General features: G+C 40.8%; 1 protein-coding gene across 5 annotated transcripts in view; it reads left to right on the top strand.

Moving 5' to 3' along the window:
• Positions 1–20,202, top strand: part of LOC124862752 (centrosomal protein of 112 kDa-like) — a 194,053-nt gene that overhangs the window by 159,631 nt on the left and 14,220 nt on the right. For 4 of the 5 annotated variants that reach the window (XM_047356857.1, XM_047356856.1, XM_047356858.1 and 1 more), the window contains 4 exons: positions 4,763–4,852; positions 11,593–11,694; positions 15,493–15,557; positions 16,366–16,670. In XM_047356857.1, the coding sequence (XP_047212813.1) occupies positions 4,763–4,852; positions 11,593–11,694; positions 15,493–15,557; positions 16,366–16,369 (261 nt within the window). In that variant the 3' untranslated portion in view covers positions 16,370–16,670. Of the gene's footprint in view, positions 1–4,762; positions 4,853–11,592; positions 11,695–15,492; positions 15,558–16,365; positions 16,671–20,202 lie in introns of those variants that run through there. The other variant, XR_007036996.1, reaches the window with a different exon arrangement.

Genomic DNA, 20,202 nt, shown 5'->3' with positions numbered 1-20,202 from the left:
CAGTCATTTCTGCAAAAGGATTCCCGACCAAGTATTGAGTGCATAACTGTACATGATTATTTGAAGGTTGACGTTTTTTGTATTAAAAACACTTTTCTTTTATTGGTCGGATGAAATATGCTAATTTTGTGAGATAGGAATTTTGGGTTTTCATGAGCTGTATGCCAAAATCATCCGTATTAAGACAATAAAAGACCTGAAATATTTCAGTTAGTGTGCAATGAATCTAAAATATATGAATGTTAAATTTTCATCATGACATTATGGAAAATAATTAACTTTATCACAATATGCTAATATTTTGAGAAGGACCTGTAGGTACTGATCAGACATAACATTATGACCACTGATAAGTGAAGAGAAAAACTTTGACAATGGTTTCATCATGGCGCCTGTTGGTGAAAGGGATAAATTAGGCAGCAAGTGAAAATTGTGTCCCCAAAGTTGATGTGTCAGAAGCAGGAAAAAGGGAAAAGCAGCATTTGAGAGATTTTGGCAAGGCTCTGTTTGTGATGGCTCAACAACAGGGTCAGAGCATCTCAACTGCAGGTTTTGTGGAGTGTTGCTGGACTTCATTTGCCCGGATCAAAGTTTGTTTGTATCAGCCATCCGCTCTTGCTATTGCATTCGGGCTTGCATCGTCTGCATTGCTTCAGCCACATATCCTGACACTGTATAGAAACGTTTAACCTAAACAACCTCCAGTTGAGAACTGATGATGATTTCTCAATTGACCCCACTTTATTTCCTGATTTAGTTTGACTCGGTTGTTTTATGTTTTTCACACCTGTATTGTCAATAATCATCTTCTTCAACACAGCCTGAAATCATGCAATGCAAGGTTAGGCAGCTGATCTTACTTTGCTGTCTGCAATGGAAGGCAATGTGGCGACAGGTGCAGTGAGGCTGCAGGTTGTAAGAGGAACAACTGGAACTGCTGCCCCTTTTCCACTGGCTTGTTTTAGCCGGCGCGGCTCTGCACCACTCCGTTTCGCTCTACTCGGTACGGTAACTGATGTGTTTCCACTGACCCCCCAACAGCTGAAGCTATGGCGACTGAAGCCCTGCCTCCAGCCATGAGTGTAGCTGTGCTGCTATTAACGTTAAACATTGTCGCATTAAAGTAATCTGTGTGAAATGATAAAAAAATAAATAAAAACAAAAACATAAACAAATAATACTAATAACGTTTGTATTAATGTACAGGGGTTGGACAATGAAACTGAAACACCTGTCATTTTAGTGTGGGAGGTTTCATGGCTAAATTGGACCAGCCTGGTAGCCAGTCTTCATTGATTGCACATTGCACCAGTAATCAGAATCAGAAAAGCTTTATTGCCAAGTACGTTTTTGGACATACAAGGAATTTGTTTTGGTGTAGTCAGTGCAATACAATACAAATTAAACAGTATAAACATATCTACAATATAATATAAATATATGTGCACAGTTTTAAGTGAGTGAGAGTAAGTATAGAGCAGTATAAGATGCAAGAGCAATACAACAGTGCAGATGATCAGTGTGCAAGTATGGCAGTGCAAGTAAAGCAGGAGTTCAAGCTGAGTGTTAATGTAACGCATAGAGTTACAAGAGCAGAGTGTGAAGGTTCAATTAGCAGGGTAAGAGCACTTGGCCCAATACTTGTGCTAGATGGGCGCGTCACTGCCAAGGACTACCGAACCATTCTTGAGTCCACCTTTACTGTTTTCCCCACATCCAGGAGAGTTACGGTGTGGAGAAGCCCCAAAGAAGCGTACCACCCAGACTGTTGCATGCCCAGAGTGAATCATGGGGGTGGATCAGTGATGGTTTGGGCTGCCATATCATGGCATTCCCTTGGCCCAATACTTGTGCTAGATGGGCGCGTCACTGCCAAGGACTACTGAACCATTCTTGAGGACCACGTGCATCCAATGGTTCAAACATTGTATCCTGAAAGCCGGTGACGTGTATCAGGATGACAATGCACCAATACACACAGCAAGACTGGTGAAAGATTGGTTTGATGAACATGAAAGTGAAGTTGAACATCTCCCATGGCCTGCACAGTCACCAGATCTAAATATTATTGAGCCACTTTGGGGTGTTTTGGAGGAGCGAGTCAGGAAACATTTTCCTCCACCAGTATCACGTAGTGACCTGGCCACTATCCTGCAAGAAGAATGGCTTAAAATCCCTCTGACCACTGTGCAGGACTTGTATATGTCATTCCCAAGACGAATTGACGCTGTATTGGCCGCAAAAGGAGGCCCTACACCATACTAATAAATTATTGTGGTCTAAAACCAGGTGTTTCAGTTTCATTGTCCAACCCCTGTATATGCAAGAATGTGTTATTTATGTTTTTTATGTCTAAAATGATGCACTAGGATAATTATCTGGACCACAGCCCAGCCAGAACGTCTAAAATAAGGCTCAGGGGTTCTGATGTGAGGGAGTGTGGCAGGAGAAACAGAGAGGAGAGATGCTGCTGTCTGGATTAGTGAAGCTCCAAAGTTTGCCTGGAGAAGTTACAATTGTGGGCTTTATGAGGAAGTTTTTGTCTTATCCATGGCAATAACGAGGACAACGACTTAAAAGTGCAAAACTGCGGACCTTCGAAGTTAGTTCTTGGTTGGATATTGCAGATTCAGCAGGATCGTCCTCCTGTTTGATCCGATGCAAGCAGTCTGATTATGGGCAGCTTCTCTCTGCCTGCTCCCTCCTCCTGCAGACGCTGGTTCGCTAAAGGACCGTAAATAAATGTCCAAACCAAACACGTTGTCACGTTGTTCATGGTAGTTTTGTTTGGTGTGTTTTGGGGGAAATGTTTGTTCCTCTGAACAGCTGATTTTATGTGTGATCAGCTGGTTTAGGATGTTATTACATACAGCACCCTGCCTGCATGTAATCCAGAAAGGTGATTTGTCCTTTTTCTTTTCTGTCAGCCTTCAGGCATGGTTAATGACCCGAAAATGGTAAAATTACATGTTTGACCTGCTCCGGCCACTGTGGTCCTTAATATTATTGTAGTTGCTCTTGAGTTTTATTAACATTTCCCTGCACTGTCTCAACGAAAACCTTCTCATTTCTCCTCCTCCTACGGCCAATCAGTGAAAAGCAGTCTGGTGACGTCACATATAATCCCTACTCAGCCCCGGTTGTACCTGCTCAGGAGCAGGGACCAAAAAAGTAGGTACCAAAACGGAAAAAACTAATGGAAACGAGCCGAGTGGAGTCGAGTAGGGCCAAATCGAGCGAGTGGAAAAGGGGCATGCATATATTCCCATGCAGGTCCGGAGAAGTATGGTAGAAAGTTGTTTCCAGACTCCTTTTAATGGATGATTTTGAAGTTTGTAAAAACATTTTTCACATACACTCCTCTTCCACTTTATTAGGTACAACTCTTTAGTTGCTTGTTAGTACAAACACCTAATCAGACAATCACATGGCGGTAACTCAATGCATTTGGGCATCTAGATGTGGTGAAGACGACCCGCTAAAAGTTCAAACCAGGCATCAGAATCTTAAAATGTTTTTCCTTCATATCAACATTACAGCCTAAGCTGGACTGCCTGACCGACATTCAACAACCTCTGTTTTAAACGGGAACATCATTTTACATTGTAGGCATGATGTTTGATTAAAATTAGGATCATATCTGGTCATTTTGTTTTGCACATGCCTGTAATTCTACTTTGAACACTTTTTTGTTTTTAAATAGATTTTAGCCTGGTGAAGATTCAAGCAATTATTGTTAATATGGGTTTTATGTTTGACAACTGACTGAAAAAAACTGACTGAAAATTATAAATTATTTGAATTTTAGATAAATTATGGAATTTCTTCTGTCCTTACATCAGACAAATATTAAATAAATAAACAAAAAGTAAGGAGACTCGGCTCCTGTTTGTTCGACTGGATATAATAACATGCCTGACTAAAGTTTCAGCTGTTTACCCCTCACTGCTTCTCACAGAGGTGCTGCTCAGAACCTCATTCTTGCCCTCAAGCTTTGTAGTCTGTGATTTATGGCAGTTGAGTGGGCCGCAGATCAGGTGGTCATGCCTATCACCTGGACTGTGTTTCCTTCTACTCAGAGGATCAACAAGCCAACACCTGGCCCACTCACTCAGCTCCTGTGGGGCTGACTCCGCGAATATTGATCGTTGCCAGAGCCTTGCACACTTGACGGAGGTGTGTGTGTGTGTGTAGTGTAAATGCGCTGCTGTGCTTTTCTGCGAGCATGCACACCTGCGTGTGAGCAAATATGCCTCTCTCTGTTTTCCGTACAGACTAATCAAAGAAGAAGTGTGTGCTGAAAACATCTGGTTCTGTGCTGTACTCAGGAACTACTCCTTTCTATCACTTACAGGCGGAGAGAAAGGAACTGATCTGTTCACAAACACACTCAGACCCTGTTTTATTTTTTTATTTTTGTCAAAATCTTCTATAAAAGTCTAATAAATTCCCATGTGAAAAAAAGCATTTTTTTCCTGCTTGTCCTTTGTGAAAACGTTCCTCCGTGATGGACATTATGGATTTCTTAGTTCACATGCAAAGACAGACTAGCTGCATCCTTTGTCTCTTAGTTTTCTGTCTCATTTACATATTTTGTGACTCTCTTGTGGCCTCTCATTTAGCTTCATCGTGCCTCTACTCTCAGCTGAAATGTTCCTGCAGATCCGTGTCTATCAGTTTGCGTCACGTACATATTAAACCACGCAGAACTGTTTTTGGGTTTGCATCTGTCAGCCGACTTAACGCCTCTTCTTTTCCTCAGGCTCTGCAAGAAAAGGTGGAAAGTCTGCAGAGACAGCTGCAGTGTGCAGAGAAGAAGCTGCTCAGCAAAGAGCTGGAGACAGAAGAGAGGGTAATGAAGTTGTTTGTCCTCTTCCCCCAATCTCTTATTTTTCCATTCTTTTCTGCTGAACAATCCCCAGCTTACTGTCACTATTGCATCACTTTTTTCAACTTCGCCTTCAGCCTTTTGCATCACAACTTTCATAGTCTTCTTGATCATGCAGCCTTTTCTGTCGCTCTTAAAACCTGCCCTTTAACACCTACTTTTGCTGCTTTATAACTTCATGTTGCAATCCCCTCTCTTCTGATTTACTATTCAGAATTGGTCCTCCAGGGGGCCACAAAAGAAAAACAAAATATGTTCTTAGCCTCCATTCCTCCCCTGCCCTCTTCCACCTACCATCTCTCCTTCTCCTGTTCGGAGTCAGCGATATGCCCTCTTGCACATTTCCCAAATTCCTCCAGATCTGGCCTCAAGAGCCAGCGCCTAGGGCCAAGAATGCCACCACTGCCTGTGTTCAAAAGGGAAGCTCTTGTGTGTGCACACACACCCCGTGGCTGTGGAGAATGCCCTGTAATCAGGCTATGTTTTGACCTTGACACACACTGAGAAGAAAGAACTAATGACTGTGCTCATGCAGGAGGTTGCTCTTTGTACCGCGGTATGTACACCAAAGGCATGTTCCCTGTGTTCCCTCTGATCCGCCCACTGACCCTTGCACACACAGTCGTCAAACGTCTCCCAGTCTGGCCGTCATAAATCGAACTGATGCGGGTCACTGGTTTTCAGGAGCCACTTGTCACTGATCCACACCTTGTTAAGCTGCAGGGTGTTCTTGTTGTTTATTGCAAGATAATCTTACTTTCACTAAATTGTTGCTCACGGTGCTTTGCAAAAATACTAATACCTCTGGAACTTTTTCACATTAAAACAACATAATTCTGCATATTTTATTGGGATTTTATGTGACAGATTAAGTAGTGCATTATAAATAAAAAAGGAACACAACAGAAAGGTCAGAGAGAACGTTGTGGAGGTTTATGAAGGTTAGAGTGTAAAACTACAAGCTTCCAACATCTCACAGAGCTGTAATCTGAACATGAAAATAGTACCAGGACCTGGCTGTCCACCTGAACTGATGGGTAAGGAGATCAATCAGAATCGTTTATCTTTAATCCAGTGGCAACAAGAGACGAGTTGTTGAAAAAGTCCATGCGAATGTAGGAGACACCGCGAACATATGGATGGTGCTATGGTCACATGAGACCAAAGCTGAGGAATGACTGAGCAAAGAACGCGACGAATGTCACAAAGCCTTTGTTTCCAATTTTAGGTTGTGAACAGCTCCTGATTCACAGCCTTGAACGCGTTTCAATAATCTAGCGCAGATTTTCTGTCTCTGAAATGCGGCAAAGAGATAAACAGAGAAAAGATTTTGAACAAGAATGTCAGAATCACATTGGTTGGTGTGTATTTTGTGCAAATCTCTGTTACAGTATAGGTTTTTCATTTGGTAGTTATGCACTCAGCGGGTCGTGCAGATTAATAGTTGAGGGCACACCGATTCGCCTTTTCTTCCTCAGTCACATATTGCTCTTGTTTATCTGCCAAATGTGTCTTGTATCTTTTGTAATCCGATCTCTCGCATGCTAAAGCAGCTTTCCTGCCCAGACTTAACACAGATGTTGCTTGCCTTGCACTCACAGGGGCCCTCGCAGGCTCCCTCGCCTCCGAAACAGCATCTCATCAGCTTGCTGCATGATTGAACTTTCCTTGAAGATGGAGGCTTGAAGAGTGCAGCTCCTTGTATGAATGTGTGATGACAGAGCAGGCATGGCAAACAGCAACATAGGTGCCTGCTTTGCTTTTAAAATATACATCTCTGGTTTTCAGTAAACAAATGATGTTTTCGTTGTAAAAACATCACATCAGCTGCAATCAGTCTGTCCTAACATCCTCTATGCAGTCTGGAAACGTCTGGATTTTGATTGAAGTATTTCACTGATCTGGATAAGCATGGAAAAAAACAGGAGGGAAGATAGTTGTATTTCCTTTATTATCTGTTCAATTGTCTAAATGTTGTCTCCTTTCTTCCCTGTGTCCTTGCTTTTTTATATGCTTCTTCTGTTCTTCGCTTCTACATGTCCTTCCTCCTTCCCTCATGCCCTTCTTTCTTTCCTCTCCTTTCTTTTTTGTGCCCTTACTTTTTTCACTCCTTGTATCCTTCCTTCCTTTCTGCTGTTATTCTATCCTTGTCTCCTACCTTCCTGCTTTCTATCCTTCTTTACTTGTGTCTCAAATCAATTTTTTCCTCGCATCCTTCCTTTTTTAGTCCTTGTCCTTTGTTCCTGTTTGTGTTCCTCCTTTGGTTCTCTGTTCCCTACACCCATTTTTCCATGTGACGTTTTCACTAATTCCTCTTTCGGTTCGTCCTCTTTTTCTTTCCAGCTTTGTCACTGACCTCCATTCCTTCCTTCCATCGTTTCTTCTTTCATGTCTTGTGCACTTTTTTTTCTTTCCTTTCTTGTATTCTTCCTTCATTTCTTCCTTATGTCCTACCCCCATTCTGTCTTTCCTTCATTGCTTCACCTCTTGTTCCTCTCTTTAAAGCCTGCCTTCTGTATAAATGATTTTTTGTATTTCATATTTTTAAATTAATGTAAGTCACTGGGAACTCTGGGAAGTTGAATCTGGAAAAGTCTGGAATTTTTACTTGCATGATGTTTTGGAACGTCATATTACTGTAGCCTGAATAACTCCACAGAGATCTGGGACTCGTTCTAAGCAGTTTCTCTTTTCATCTCGCAACAAAACGTTTTTGATTCCAAATCGCTCTTTCCTGAACTTGCTGAGTACCAACTCTGGATGTGGAGGTGCAAACTTTGCGAACAGTGGCATATTTGATGTACCCTCTTGTTTCTGACAAGGGTTTTGTCACCCGGGAGCAACAGATATTATAAAAAATCTCATCCCCGCACAATTTGTTTCATGCGCACACACCAGCTTCATTAGCATGCATCAAGCCTCTCCAACGATGTGACAAACTTCATTTGAACGTTGAAAGTGTTTGGGGCTTGTTCGTTTCTGCTGGCAGCTGTCAGAAACCATGTCATGTGACGCCGCTAAACACAAGAAAAAGTCAAAACCACAATCTGAGCACTATATATAGATGAAATGTTGTCATTTTAAGATGACTAGGAGGGGAAAACGACTGCCACTCCTCGCAGTCTTCAAAACGGAACCTCATCAGGAACAAACAAAATCAGTTTTAAAAAAGAGCTGCACAGATCAAACCTGATTTTTCTTTAGAAATACAAAGTCGGCTTTCATTACAAAGGAAAAAAATAGTGGCACGTTTTTGGGTTTTTTCCCAATGTCTCCCCTCTCCTCTTTTCTCCTTTCTTTCCTTTCTGCTCACATCTGGAGTCTGTCAGTGACCAAGCCCTCATGACGGGTTTGATCAGCAGCATTGTTCAAAGACATCTCATTTTTTCTCCTATCGGTGAGGAACCTCTTTCCCCCCTCAGATGTCATCGCATGTCTCTTTCTGCCTGTCGGGAAAACAAACACGCCTTTGCTGTAAAAAAGACGTTGAAAGGAAAAGGGAAAAAATGTGCGATTGCATGAAAGAAGAGGAGAGATGCGGAGGGAGGACCCTTGGAAGAGAATGCAAAGCTGGAGGAACATTGTCTTTAAGAAAACAAGTCAGCCGCCTTTTGGGGCGTCAGATGCTTCTGTTTTGCAGTCTTAACTCCACCGAGACACACGGTGAAGTCTGTGTCTGTTAGCCATGTACAGGTTTAAACAACAGAGATATTGTTATGATTCATGGTGCTTCTTCCTCCCACATGCTCTGAGTTCGATGGATTTGGTCAATAAAGAAATAATGAGCGTATGTGAGGCGTCTTGCTGAACTTTTTCATTTGGTGAATTTGGAATCCTAAACTTCAGTGTATTTTATTGAGATTGTATATGATCGACCAATAGAATTGCATAATTGTCAAATAGAAGAAAAAGGATGCATCCGAAATCAGAAAAATGTGGCATGCATTTATATTCAGCCTTCTTTACTCTGATTCCCCTAAAAAGAATCCAGTGCAACTAATTGCACCTATGTGTGATTTAATTTCAGTATAAATCCAGCTGTTCTGTCTGAATACTCAGAGGGTTTTTTTTAGCTTTAGTGATCAAACAGCAGCATGAAGAACAAGGAACACAACAGACAGGTCAGTGAGAAAGATGTGGAGAAGTTTAAAGCAAGCAAGGAAAATAACAAGAGAAGATTCAGATGAGACCAGAATTCATCTTTTGGTGTACATACAAATCTCTATATGTCCACATCACCTTGAAACACACCGCCCCCACTGTGAAACATGGTAGTGGAAGCCTCATGCTATGAGGACGTTTTTCTTCTGCAGGGAGAAGCAAAGATGGTCGGAGTTGATGGAAATGTGGACTGAGCTGAATGCAGGACACAGCTCAAAAAAATCTGTTTGAGGCTGCAACAGTTGAGACTGGGATGGAGTTTAGCTTCTAGCAGGACGACAACTAAACATACAGCCAAAGATTTAATGGAATGGTTAGATCAAAGCACATTCATGTATTAGAATGTCCTAGTCAAAGTCTAGATCAAAAGCCAATTTAGAATCTGTGGCAAGGCTTGAACATTTCTGTTCAGAGTTATTTTGCATAGAAGAATTGGCAAACATTTGGGTTTCTGGTCAGGCAAGAAGGTTCTACGAAGTTGAAGTTAGACTCTAGGACAATACAAAAGCTTAACACACTCACATTTTTTGTTTTTTATTTAAACCATGCATCCTTCACCTTCTACTTTCCACAGTACTGCACTAATAAAGTGCATTGAAGTTTTTAGTCGTAGAGTGAGAAAAAGGAAAAAACTTTTATGTGTCTGAATAATTTTTCCAGGACAATGTATGGTATCCAGTGTCCCTGCAGCTCTCTTGGAGGCGTTGTGAATTTACTGTTGTAGCCTTGCCCATTCCAGTGTATGTATGGGACAGAAGATGGAGACAGCGTTGCCACAAGAGAGCTTATAATTTAGCCCAAGCGGACCTCTCATTGCTGCGGTGGCGGCACCATACACGCATCAAGAATGCAAAGCTGAGGAGCTTGGCTTTTGAAGAATCTGAGACTTGTATTGAGAGTGGTTGGTAAGGGATGTGTTTATTCAACCATTGTTTATTGCTTCGGTCTGAGGCAGTGAAGTGTGTTTTGTCTTGGCCTGCTGTTCTGTTATGACTACAGAAGCTGCTATAGATAGAGATGGACGTCTTAAGGACGTTGAAATTAAAGCTTCTACAACCTGTTTTTTTGTTGTTTTTTTTGTAACTTGTTTAAAAAGGTTGCTTTTTAAATCGTCGCCAACCTCATTCTCACACAACAGGAGAAAAATAAAATTTTTCTAAACTGATGGATTCCTAACCCACTGTAATTGCTCCAACACTTTAAAATGAATAGGTTTGGAAGGAGGCTGGAGAAATTGGCAAAATTGTGCCAGGCTAATCTGCTGCACACTGTGCCGAGACAAAGTGAGCTGCCTCACGTAGGGATCATTTATACTGAGGGTTGCTTTGAAGTGCCTTCCCAATCCTTTTCATTGTGCCCAGGAAGATTAATTAGCCAAAGCCAGAACAATCAGTTAAATCCACAACAGGAAGATTATTTTAAGGGAGCAGATCTTTTTCTTTAAACCCTCCCCCATCACTTCATGCTCTCTTCACTTGAAAGAGCAGATTGGACTTTGGCTGGACTCTGGCTCTGCCATACACAGACTCTCTCCCTGGTTACACCTTGGAATATGCGCATGAAAGCTGTTGCTTCCCCCCACTGTTAATGCTTTGAGCTCTGTTAAAGCGCTCATCGAGCTCTGAATTAATTGATTCAGCGACTCTTCAGAATGCTATAAACTCTTTTTACAGTACCGTAAAAAGCTGAGTTTGTGCATGCATGTCTGCAGCACGTATACGAGCGCTTCCATTCATGTGTGTTTGTGGGTAAAAAGTGGGGGTTGCAGTAACCGAACCCTTTTCAACTTCTATAATCAGACGCTGGTTTAGCAGAGTGTAATTTAGCCCCAGACATACTTCCTCTGGTCCTCCCCAATGGAGATAGATTGCTGGCTATTGAGCCGCTGCTGCGTTTCATGTGTTCTGTCCTCTTCCAAACTCTCGTCAATGCTTTGTCTCAGATACAGCTATAGTGGCCAATAACCAGTAGGGGGGGTCTCGTACAGAGCCGAGTCATGCCAACCCGCTGCACCCCCTGTGGAGATGTGAAGGAGCTGTGTAAAGCAAGGGAACTCTGAGCCATGAAAAAAACGGGGATACCCTCAGCCTGTGTGTGTGTGAGCCTCCTCCAAGTCTGCTGCTGCTTGGTTTGCAGTACCTTGATGTCAAAGACAGGCAGAAACACTTACTCAGCAGGGACATTGTCACACTAATGAAGTACAGATGGATCTCAATAAAGTAGAATGTCATCCAAAAGTTAATGTGCTGCATGGATTCAATTCAAAACCTGTGACTTGTATAGATTCATTACACACAGTGATATGCAATCTGTTTATTTCTGTTCATCTCAAAGATTGTGGCACGCAGCTAAGAGAACACACAGCTATGAACTTTTCAGGAAAATTCTAATTTAGTGAGAGGCACTTGCATAACTGCACCTTTCAATCATCTACTTTGTCACTGTTTTGTTTTTTGTGCAAGTGTTCCTGCATATGCCTGATTACCATGTGGCCATGTTGGTCTTGGATTTAATGTTTGATTAAACTGTCTCTGTCTTCCCAGGTGACAATGGTGCATCAGGAGTATGAGGAGAAGATCAAAGGTCTGATGCCAGCTGATCTCAGGCAGGAGCTGGAAGACACCATCACCTCCCTGAAAGCTCAGGTGAGAACTTATTGGTGAAAATAAATAAAAATCAAGATACAGGAATGTTTTTGTTTTTTTTCCAACAAGATTACTGCCTTTTAAATATAATTCCACTGTTTTTTTATGCATTGCATCACATCTTCTGGCAACAATACTTCAGTGAAGCTCAGTTGCTGTAAATTTGAAAATATGTTTTTTTTTTTTTTTTTTTTTATTCAGTTATGTTTGATATAGAAGTCCAACTCCTGAATAGCCTGTAGCCTTTCTTTTAGTCATCTTTTTCCTTAAATATTTTCACTGGACCACAAGTTCATGTTTTTCTGTTTATACATAACTACAGAAACATTATATGTGCAGAACACTGTCATATTTGTAAATATGGAAGTCTTTTGTTATCCATACCCTAATATGCCTGAAACAATCTGTTCTTTAAGGTTGTTCAGAAAGTTTTACCCATCAGTACATTCTGTTATTTGTTTACACAATGTTCTTACCTTGTTGGAAACTGGATATAAAAAAATCATACTTTATAAATGCACGAAACTACTGTATAAGGTTTTAAGCACTGCAATTTTATGTGCTTGCTTGCCAAGGAACTACACTTGTAGTTTTTTTTTTTACCATGTCCTGTCTGGCAGAGTAGCACTCAGAATTGTTGTCTGAGTGCCAAGAAGAGGCCCAACAGATTTACTTTCACAAGCAGAGCATCACAGCTAATGTTATAATGCTCTGCTTGATATGTATATATAAAAAACTTTCTTAGAAACTGCTTTAGGATTATTTCAGTTGCAATGGTCACCACAAAAGTGGAAGAAAAGAAGAAAGAAAGGGAGAGCGGCAGAGCAAAATGTTAAGAGGAAGAGAAGGAGATAAGAATAGAGGAGAGAAAGAAGGATAAAGAGAATACAAGATAATGCCCTAGAAGTCTGTTTCTACACCTGCAGAAGGAAAGAAAAAACAAAAATGTCAGGGACAAACAACAAACGTATATGTATAAACAACAACCCCCCAGAGAAGAGCAGAGTAGTGCCCCTTGGGAACCACCCAGCCGCCACAGTGCAGAAGCCCCGGGGAGCTGCAGTGATGAGCTCAGAGGCCCCTCCGGCAGCAGGCTATGCTGGTGCAGATCCTGCAAAGAACCCAGAGACCCTAGACCCAAGGGCACAACACACCCCAACAGAGGCCTGACAGAGTCAGGGCGCCCTTGCCCCACCAAGCAGCCACCGGGAGTGACCTGGCACACACCAGAGCACCCAAACCCAGACACCAAGAACAACCAATGCACTGGTGGGTAGAGACACCAGCCACCGGCAGGGAGTGTGACGGGGGGGCGTAACCCCAAGACCTGACAGAAAATCAGGCCCAGGCAGTTCTTTTTCTCTCAACATATTGTTCAGCCATTGTGGGCTTACAACTTTAGGAAAGTGAACAAGTGAGACAAAAGGAACATGTGACACTGCTGGTCGGAGCCATGAAATACAGAAATATAGAAATAATTATATGTATTTTGTAATTCATTTATTTTTTAAAGTAACATTTAATCATTTAATTGTGGATTTCATACTTTTATTTTATATTTGATTCTTTAATAATGTATTAAATAAATAAATGGGGCGTTTGTTTATTTCATGATATATTTATTTATTTAATTTTGTCCCTTTTGGCCCTCCATACCCCTTGGAGGTCACATCACGATGTTTCTGAAAATCATTTCAAGACCTCCCACTTGGTGTCTTGCATCCCCCTATCCCTGGAAGGGTCCTGACCTCCACTTTGGGAACCACTGCTCTGTAAGACCACATCAGAGAACCGCTGATCAGGACTGTGAAGCATTCATAAACACTACATGTTTTATAAAACAGCAGTAATTAATCGCAGGGATAAATCAGGGATACTGAGATAAATAATTTAATTTGTGTAGCTGAACTGTCTTCTTGCATTACGATCTTCCACAAATATACAAACTAACTGAGAGAATCAAACATTTACTGGATGAGATGTTTAGAGTCACGTAAGCTGGCTCTCTGGCTGTGGAAACCCAAACCAGTTCTTGGAGCTAGAACTAGTTAAGCATTGATACCACTTTAGTGGAAAACCCTATATGATCTGTCGACTCAGCGTTGGTTTATCCCTCGAGTTAACGAGCTTTATTATGCCTGAAGGATCCGTAGGTCAGAGCTAATTGGCTTATCAAACTGAAAAAATATGTTGCCTGAGAATGGTCAGGTAGGGACTGAAAATGAGAAGAAAAGCAGTGAAAGCCTTAAGAAAAACTTCCACAACCTTCAGAAATCATCAAGTTGGGGAAAAGGTCATTTGGCTCTTTCCCTTTTTTTGTTCTTCCACATATTCTGTTCATTTGTTAATTAACATTTTGGATAAAATAAGGAGCTGTCTGTCTCTGATCATACATCAGTTTGTACCCACTTTGATAACTGTTTTATAGTAATTCTCCGTAATTTTACCCATAGTTGACTGTAAGAAAATGTGGATACCCGACTCTAATAAATAATAACTACCACCTGGAAGTCTCTCAGTTATTTTGGTTTAATCCGTCACTTTTTATATACGTTGACTGGTCCAAACATGGATTTGAACCAAAATAATTTTAAATTCGGGTGATAAAAGATGAAAACATTAAAATAAATAAAACTATTCAGGAGATTTGACTATTTTTAGGATTATTTATCACCTTAATTCAAGAAAACACCAAAAGAGCATGCAGAATTGAGTTATTGCTGTGTACATGTGTCCAAAATGAAAAAAAAGGTTGGTACCAGATAGCAAGACTGGGTATGAAATGAAGATACACACTGGTGATAAAACCACATAAAAAATTTAAATCAAATAAAAGGATTTGGAGATGACCCAAGACTTTGCACAGAGCTTTTAATAAAATAAGATCGCGTCCTTTTCTCTTGTTTTTCAGAGCAAACCTAAGGACCTCTTCTCAGTGTTTACACTGTAAATAATTTAGTTAATAGGAGCTTTCGGGGTAAAAAGGACTCATGTTAAACCCCATCGTTGTTTAAATATATCTCCACAGATCGCATTTCAGCACACAGACCACAGCGCTGTGATCAAAAATGTTTATAAAATGTAATCCGTGACCAGAGCAACCACTCGTCTCATTGACAGTGTTTCGGGTTCTTACACATTAACGTATTGTTTTTTTGAATAGAAAAAAAAAAGCAGATACAGAGTGTTTTTGTGTCTCACGAGGATTGCAACCACATTTTGGTAGAGTTTTGCATATATTTTCAATGAAATGCTAGAATTCGAGCTGAGGTCTCCCCCACAGAAAGGAATGCACCCTCGGCTCCAGTACGCTAGTCCCAGAACAATACGGATTCTTCTGGAGCTGTGATTATTCTGCCAGGCGCTGAATGCCAAGTAAATGTAGATGGGGGTTTATTTTCACTACAGCCAAAAGCAGCACTTCATAAAATAAACTTACAATTTGTATCCAAACAAAAGAGCAGAGCTGCCTCTTCTCACGGCATCAAGACTCTGTTAACCTGGCCCATAATGTGCACTGTTGTCCAAGTTGGCCCTAACCCTACTGCCCTGATCTCCTGACCCCTCGGCCCGTGCTGTCTTGACCCCTGGACTTAACAAGCAGCCTTTTCTTTCACTCTGCCCTATTCAGGTATACAACACCAACCAAAACCACCACCTAGCTTAAACCACCCAGACTTCTCTGCTTCAAACTGGTCTCCTGCTTCCTTCCTTCTGTTTACACCCACAGTTAAATCCAGCACATTTTTGTGATTGCTGCACCATGTTTTACATCATGTTTGTCTGTGTGTGCTATAGGTCGGCTTCCTCCAGAAGACGGCCTCTTTGCTACAGGAAGACCTGGATGCCTGTCGCAGCAGGAGGTACAGAATGCACAACCATGTCTGCTCTGCAGATGCAGCTTTCTGTATAGATTAGTAGAAAATCTTAGATTATTCTGTTGAGTCACAACCAGAAACTTCAATGTGTTTGGTTGAGATTGTATGTGATAAATCCACCAAAGGGTCGTTGTCCTGCTAGAAGCTGAACCTCCGCCCCAGTCTCAAGTCTGTTGCAGCCCCTAACAGGTTTTCTTCCACTACTGTCCGGCATTTAGCTCCATCCATTTTCACATCATCTCTGACCAGCTTTCCTGTTCCTGCTATAGAGAAGCATCCCCACAGCATGCAGTGTTAGTTTTCTGCTACGCCTAGCGACTGGCATGTAAGCCTAAAACGTTACATTTTAGTCTCCTCTAACCAGATCACACTCTCCCACATAGCATGTAAAAAACTGCAGGTGTGAACGTTCTAGTCGGGGTATTAGTGTAAAGGAAGCTGAAAACAAATGCATGCTGCACATTTAGGTTTGTATTTATAAAAGATATATAATGACATTTTTCTTCTACTTCACAATTATGTGCTCAGCTGTGTGGGTCAGCCACATAAATACCAAATAAATTACACTGAAGTTTGTGGTTGTGTGATAAACGGCAGAAAACAATCAAGTAATATAAATCCTTTTGATTTGGTATGTCTGGGTATTTTAAAGCAGTTCTCATGTAATGGCAAACATCTGTCTGCACTGACAATGTAAAAATAAGAATATATGTTTTTTGTGTTGTTTCTGAGGCATTCTTTCCATTTAGATCTTCATCAGTTTTAAGGCTCATTTTATGTTATATTTGTACAGGTAACAGTGTGAAGCTGAGACACTCCAGGACATAAAGGACAACATTGCCCAACAGAAGTGAGCGATGTAGTTGCCTCTCATACTTCACTTCACTAAGCCAGTCATCTTTAAGTTTAACATAGTGCTATTCTTTATAGCATGTGGAATGTTTATCTCATTTTAGTTTAACCCTGTTTAAATGTAGCATTTTTAATGTCTCATCCAGCTTCTGTGTGTTTTTATCAGTTACTGGATGTTCTCTTATGGATGTGTTCATATTTTTATAAAATCCTCATTTGTAATAAAAACCTTCGTCTTGTGTTTTTTTTTTGTCTTGATTCTATTTTGTTCCCCATTCCACACTTGTTTTTTTTTCATAGTTAGTCTTTAATCAGTTTCTCAATCCGAGGAGATCCTGCTGTTCTCTCTGACCACAGTTTGCAAGTTAGCCAAGATTAGGCAATAACAAGAGTCAAAGACCTTGAATTCCCATCGCCCCCTGGCATTATTTTACATCGTGTCTCAGTCCAAACCCTCGTTTGGAGTGCGGAGAGCAGTCAGGGGTTTGTGGTCGGTTCGGATAACGTGCGCTGTAAGTAGATTGTTTAGACCTCAGGTTAAGGCTGCAGCCATAAGCCTTGATGTTTCTGTTTCAGCCAACGCTTTGTGTTTTATCCACGTCCCACTCAGGGATTCGTATGTCAAATCTCGCAGCCTCCTCCAATGTGCCCAGAATTTCTAGCTTTTTAATAATCGGTTCATATGATGGAGCATTATGAGGATATCTGGTAGATGAGGAATGCAGGGGCTTGAATACTGATCATTTTTTTTCTTCTCTCCCCTGAATAAGATTTAAAGATGTCATTACATTCCTGAATTAGTTTGGATTTCAGGTCTCCACACTTATTTGCATTGGAATTGCTTTCTTTTCACACCCACACTTCACGTGTTCTCATTGTCCGTGACCTGCTCCGCTGTCTCCAAAGCAAACATGTTTCCTATCACCGTATTTATTTGATGCGCTGATTTCTGCTGCCCATGCAGAGAGAAACAGGAGAATAAGAAAAAAGCACATAGAGAGAAAGAGAGAGGTCTGTCAGACCAACATCTGAGAAGCTGGAGTTTAGTCATTCAGGGCAAAGCCTTTGTAGACTGTGTTGTTTCTGCAGAAGGTGCAGAGGAGTCATTACTATTGCAATGTTACATCCAAGCTGTATCCTCATTTATAAACATCTAAAGACACGCATGGGATGTTTTTTTATATGTACAGTCTTTGTGGCCATGATGTGCTGTGGGTAAAGGCCTCTGTGTGCTTCAATCAAACTGGGTTGTTTAACAAGTGGTACGAGCAGACCAGGTTCTGCTGTGGACTTAATCTGAAGAAGGCTGGTGGTGAATCACCATCCCTTCTTTGTTCAGATTTTGATCAGAAACACAAATTTTGTTGATGTTCTGCAACCACAAACGTCAATGTCTTTTGGGGTTTGTCTCTACTCACGTTGCACATATAGAGACTGAAACTTCAACATTTCCTTCCAGATTGCAAAGATACTGAATATCCTCTCAACTCTGTCCAGCTTTCCTGTCCCACACCATGATGCTACCACCACTGTGTTTCACTGTGGGCAGACTGTGTTCATTAACCTCCACTCTCATGTCTAATGCCAACTTCTAACAGGTTATCTTCCAGGATTACCCTGTATTTAGCTACATCCGTCTTTCCATCAACTCTGACCAGCTTCCCTTTCCCTGCTGAGTGTCCCCACAGCATGACGCTCCCACCACCGTGGTCTGCATAATTTGCCGGTGTTAGTTTTTCCCCCACACACAGTGTGTCTAAAGGTTTGTAGTTGTAATCTGATGTAATATGACAAAATGTGGAAAGGTTATTTTTCAGGGCAAAGCAACTTTTACTAGAATGTTCTGTGCAGTGTAACCAAAGATGAGATATGTTACTGGACTTTCCATTTATTTACCGTAGATTAGCATAATTAACTTTTTATTCACTAACAAAGATTATCCAGAATTTAAAAAACGAATTTTATCTCGTCATTCTTTAGTTCATATCAAAAATTACATCTTAGTCTGTTCAAGATACCCATAAAATCAGACACATTTGTTTTTACAAATGTAGCTATGGTGGCTAATGTGTGTAGAAGAACAGAGTGCAATGCAGTTGTATAAAGTAATATAAATAAAGTAATTAAATGTACAATGCAAGATGAATGAAATGCTGAAAAACAAAAACATCTTAAATATAAGATATATTGAGGATCCAGGCTCTGTTCTCATATGTTTAGGGCAGCCACTGAAAAAGCTCTTGCTGTTGTGAAGATGTTAAGTCCAGTTAATTAAGATTGGGTACGACCATTCAAAACTTTAAATGTTATGAAAAGAAAAATAAAGAAAATCAATGTGGAAACAGGAGTGGAGAGATGGTAAAAATAACCTTGTACATGAATTCTTGTACCATATAAAAAATGAACAGCTACAATCTGGACAATTTGAAGATGATGCGTTGTGAAGATTGATCCAGAGAGAACACCTTTTCCCCTGGAAAATAAAGTCACTTATTTTCATTGTTGGCAGTATTGTGCATGTAGTTTGCATATTCACCGTCTGGGTAGGATCTTTCCAGGTTTTCCAGCACTCCCCCTGCCCAGAGACAGGCATGTTGGTGTAATGGGTCTCTATTTATTCTCCTGAGTGTGTGTCTATGTTCCCCAGTGATGGACTGGCGACCCGTCCAGGTGGTTCCACGCCTCTCATCCAATAACTGCTGGAGATAAGCCCCCCATGACCCTGGAAGGATTAAGTAGGAATAGAGAGATGTCGGCCATAACTCCTAAATGTAGAAAAGGAGCATTAAAAATATTACCTTGATAATAGTAAGGAGTGAAATGACCAAGAGTACGGTATTAATAAAGGTGTTAATGAGATTACCGTTTTCCAAACTGATAAAATGTTCAATGGAGACTAAAAAAAGTTTTCCTTTAACATGGTTTCAATTAGTAAATGCTGTCAAACTTCCAAAGCAGATAGAGTTTGAACATATTTTTCTAAAATCCTAAGTTTACAAAGAAAAGCAGCTGACTCATAATTGCCCCCTGAGAAACAACCAAGTGAGACGAGCTCCAGAGAAGAGACATTCCCATAAACAAACAGAAAATATCCCGTTTTCTAGAAATTATTTAGAACTGTTGATACCAAAATCCTTTTGGGTCATGACATCAGGACTATATGACCAACAGTATCAAAGGCAACAGACAAGTCTTCAGGTACCTATACACCGATGCTTTGAGAAAAATTCATTCTGTGATGGAAATAAGTGCATACGTGCATATGGTCAAGACGTCCAGAGGTAAGACAGAAATCTCAGGTTTAAATGTCTAAGAGTGCAGAGTTTGTATTAAAATGTGGAAAAAGTGTCAATTTTTAAACAAAAGTAACAACACACTTCTACATCCCAGGTGCACAATACGTGTTTCCATAATTACCTAAGGAATACGATGCCTTACCACTTTGTGTAGAAAGTATAAATTTACGCTCAGTAGCAAAGAGGTCAATTCGCTAACGTTGCCTGTACTCAACCGTTGGCAGACAAGACAAACAATTTGTTAGAAACTTGCAGAACCATTAAGGTTTCCAGCTGCTGATACCGGAGATCTAAAACTGTTTTCTTTGGCTTATTAAGCAAGCTCCCGTTTAGCTCATTGACACCCAAACAGGATTCAGTCATAACCTCTCCTTTAATCTGTGACATAGTTTCACTCTAATTGATTGTCTGCTGCCAAATTTACCTCCATAATTGTGCTTGTGTAAATACAAGCCTTGAATGTCATTTCCACAGGGCCGACA

The sequence above is a fragment of the Girardinichthys multiradiatus genome, chromosome X (genome assembly GCF_021462225.1).
Source record: "Girardinichthys multiradiatus isolate DD_20200921_A chromosome X, DD_fGirMul_XY1, whole genome shotgun sequence".
Lineage (NCBI taxonomy): Eukaryota > Metazoa > Chordata > Actinopteri > Cyprinodontiformes > Goodeidae > Girardinichthys > Girardinichthys multiradiatus.
Note: the sequence above shows the minus strand (reverse complement) of the source record. Positions and strands in the feature narration are given on the sequence as shown.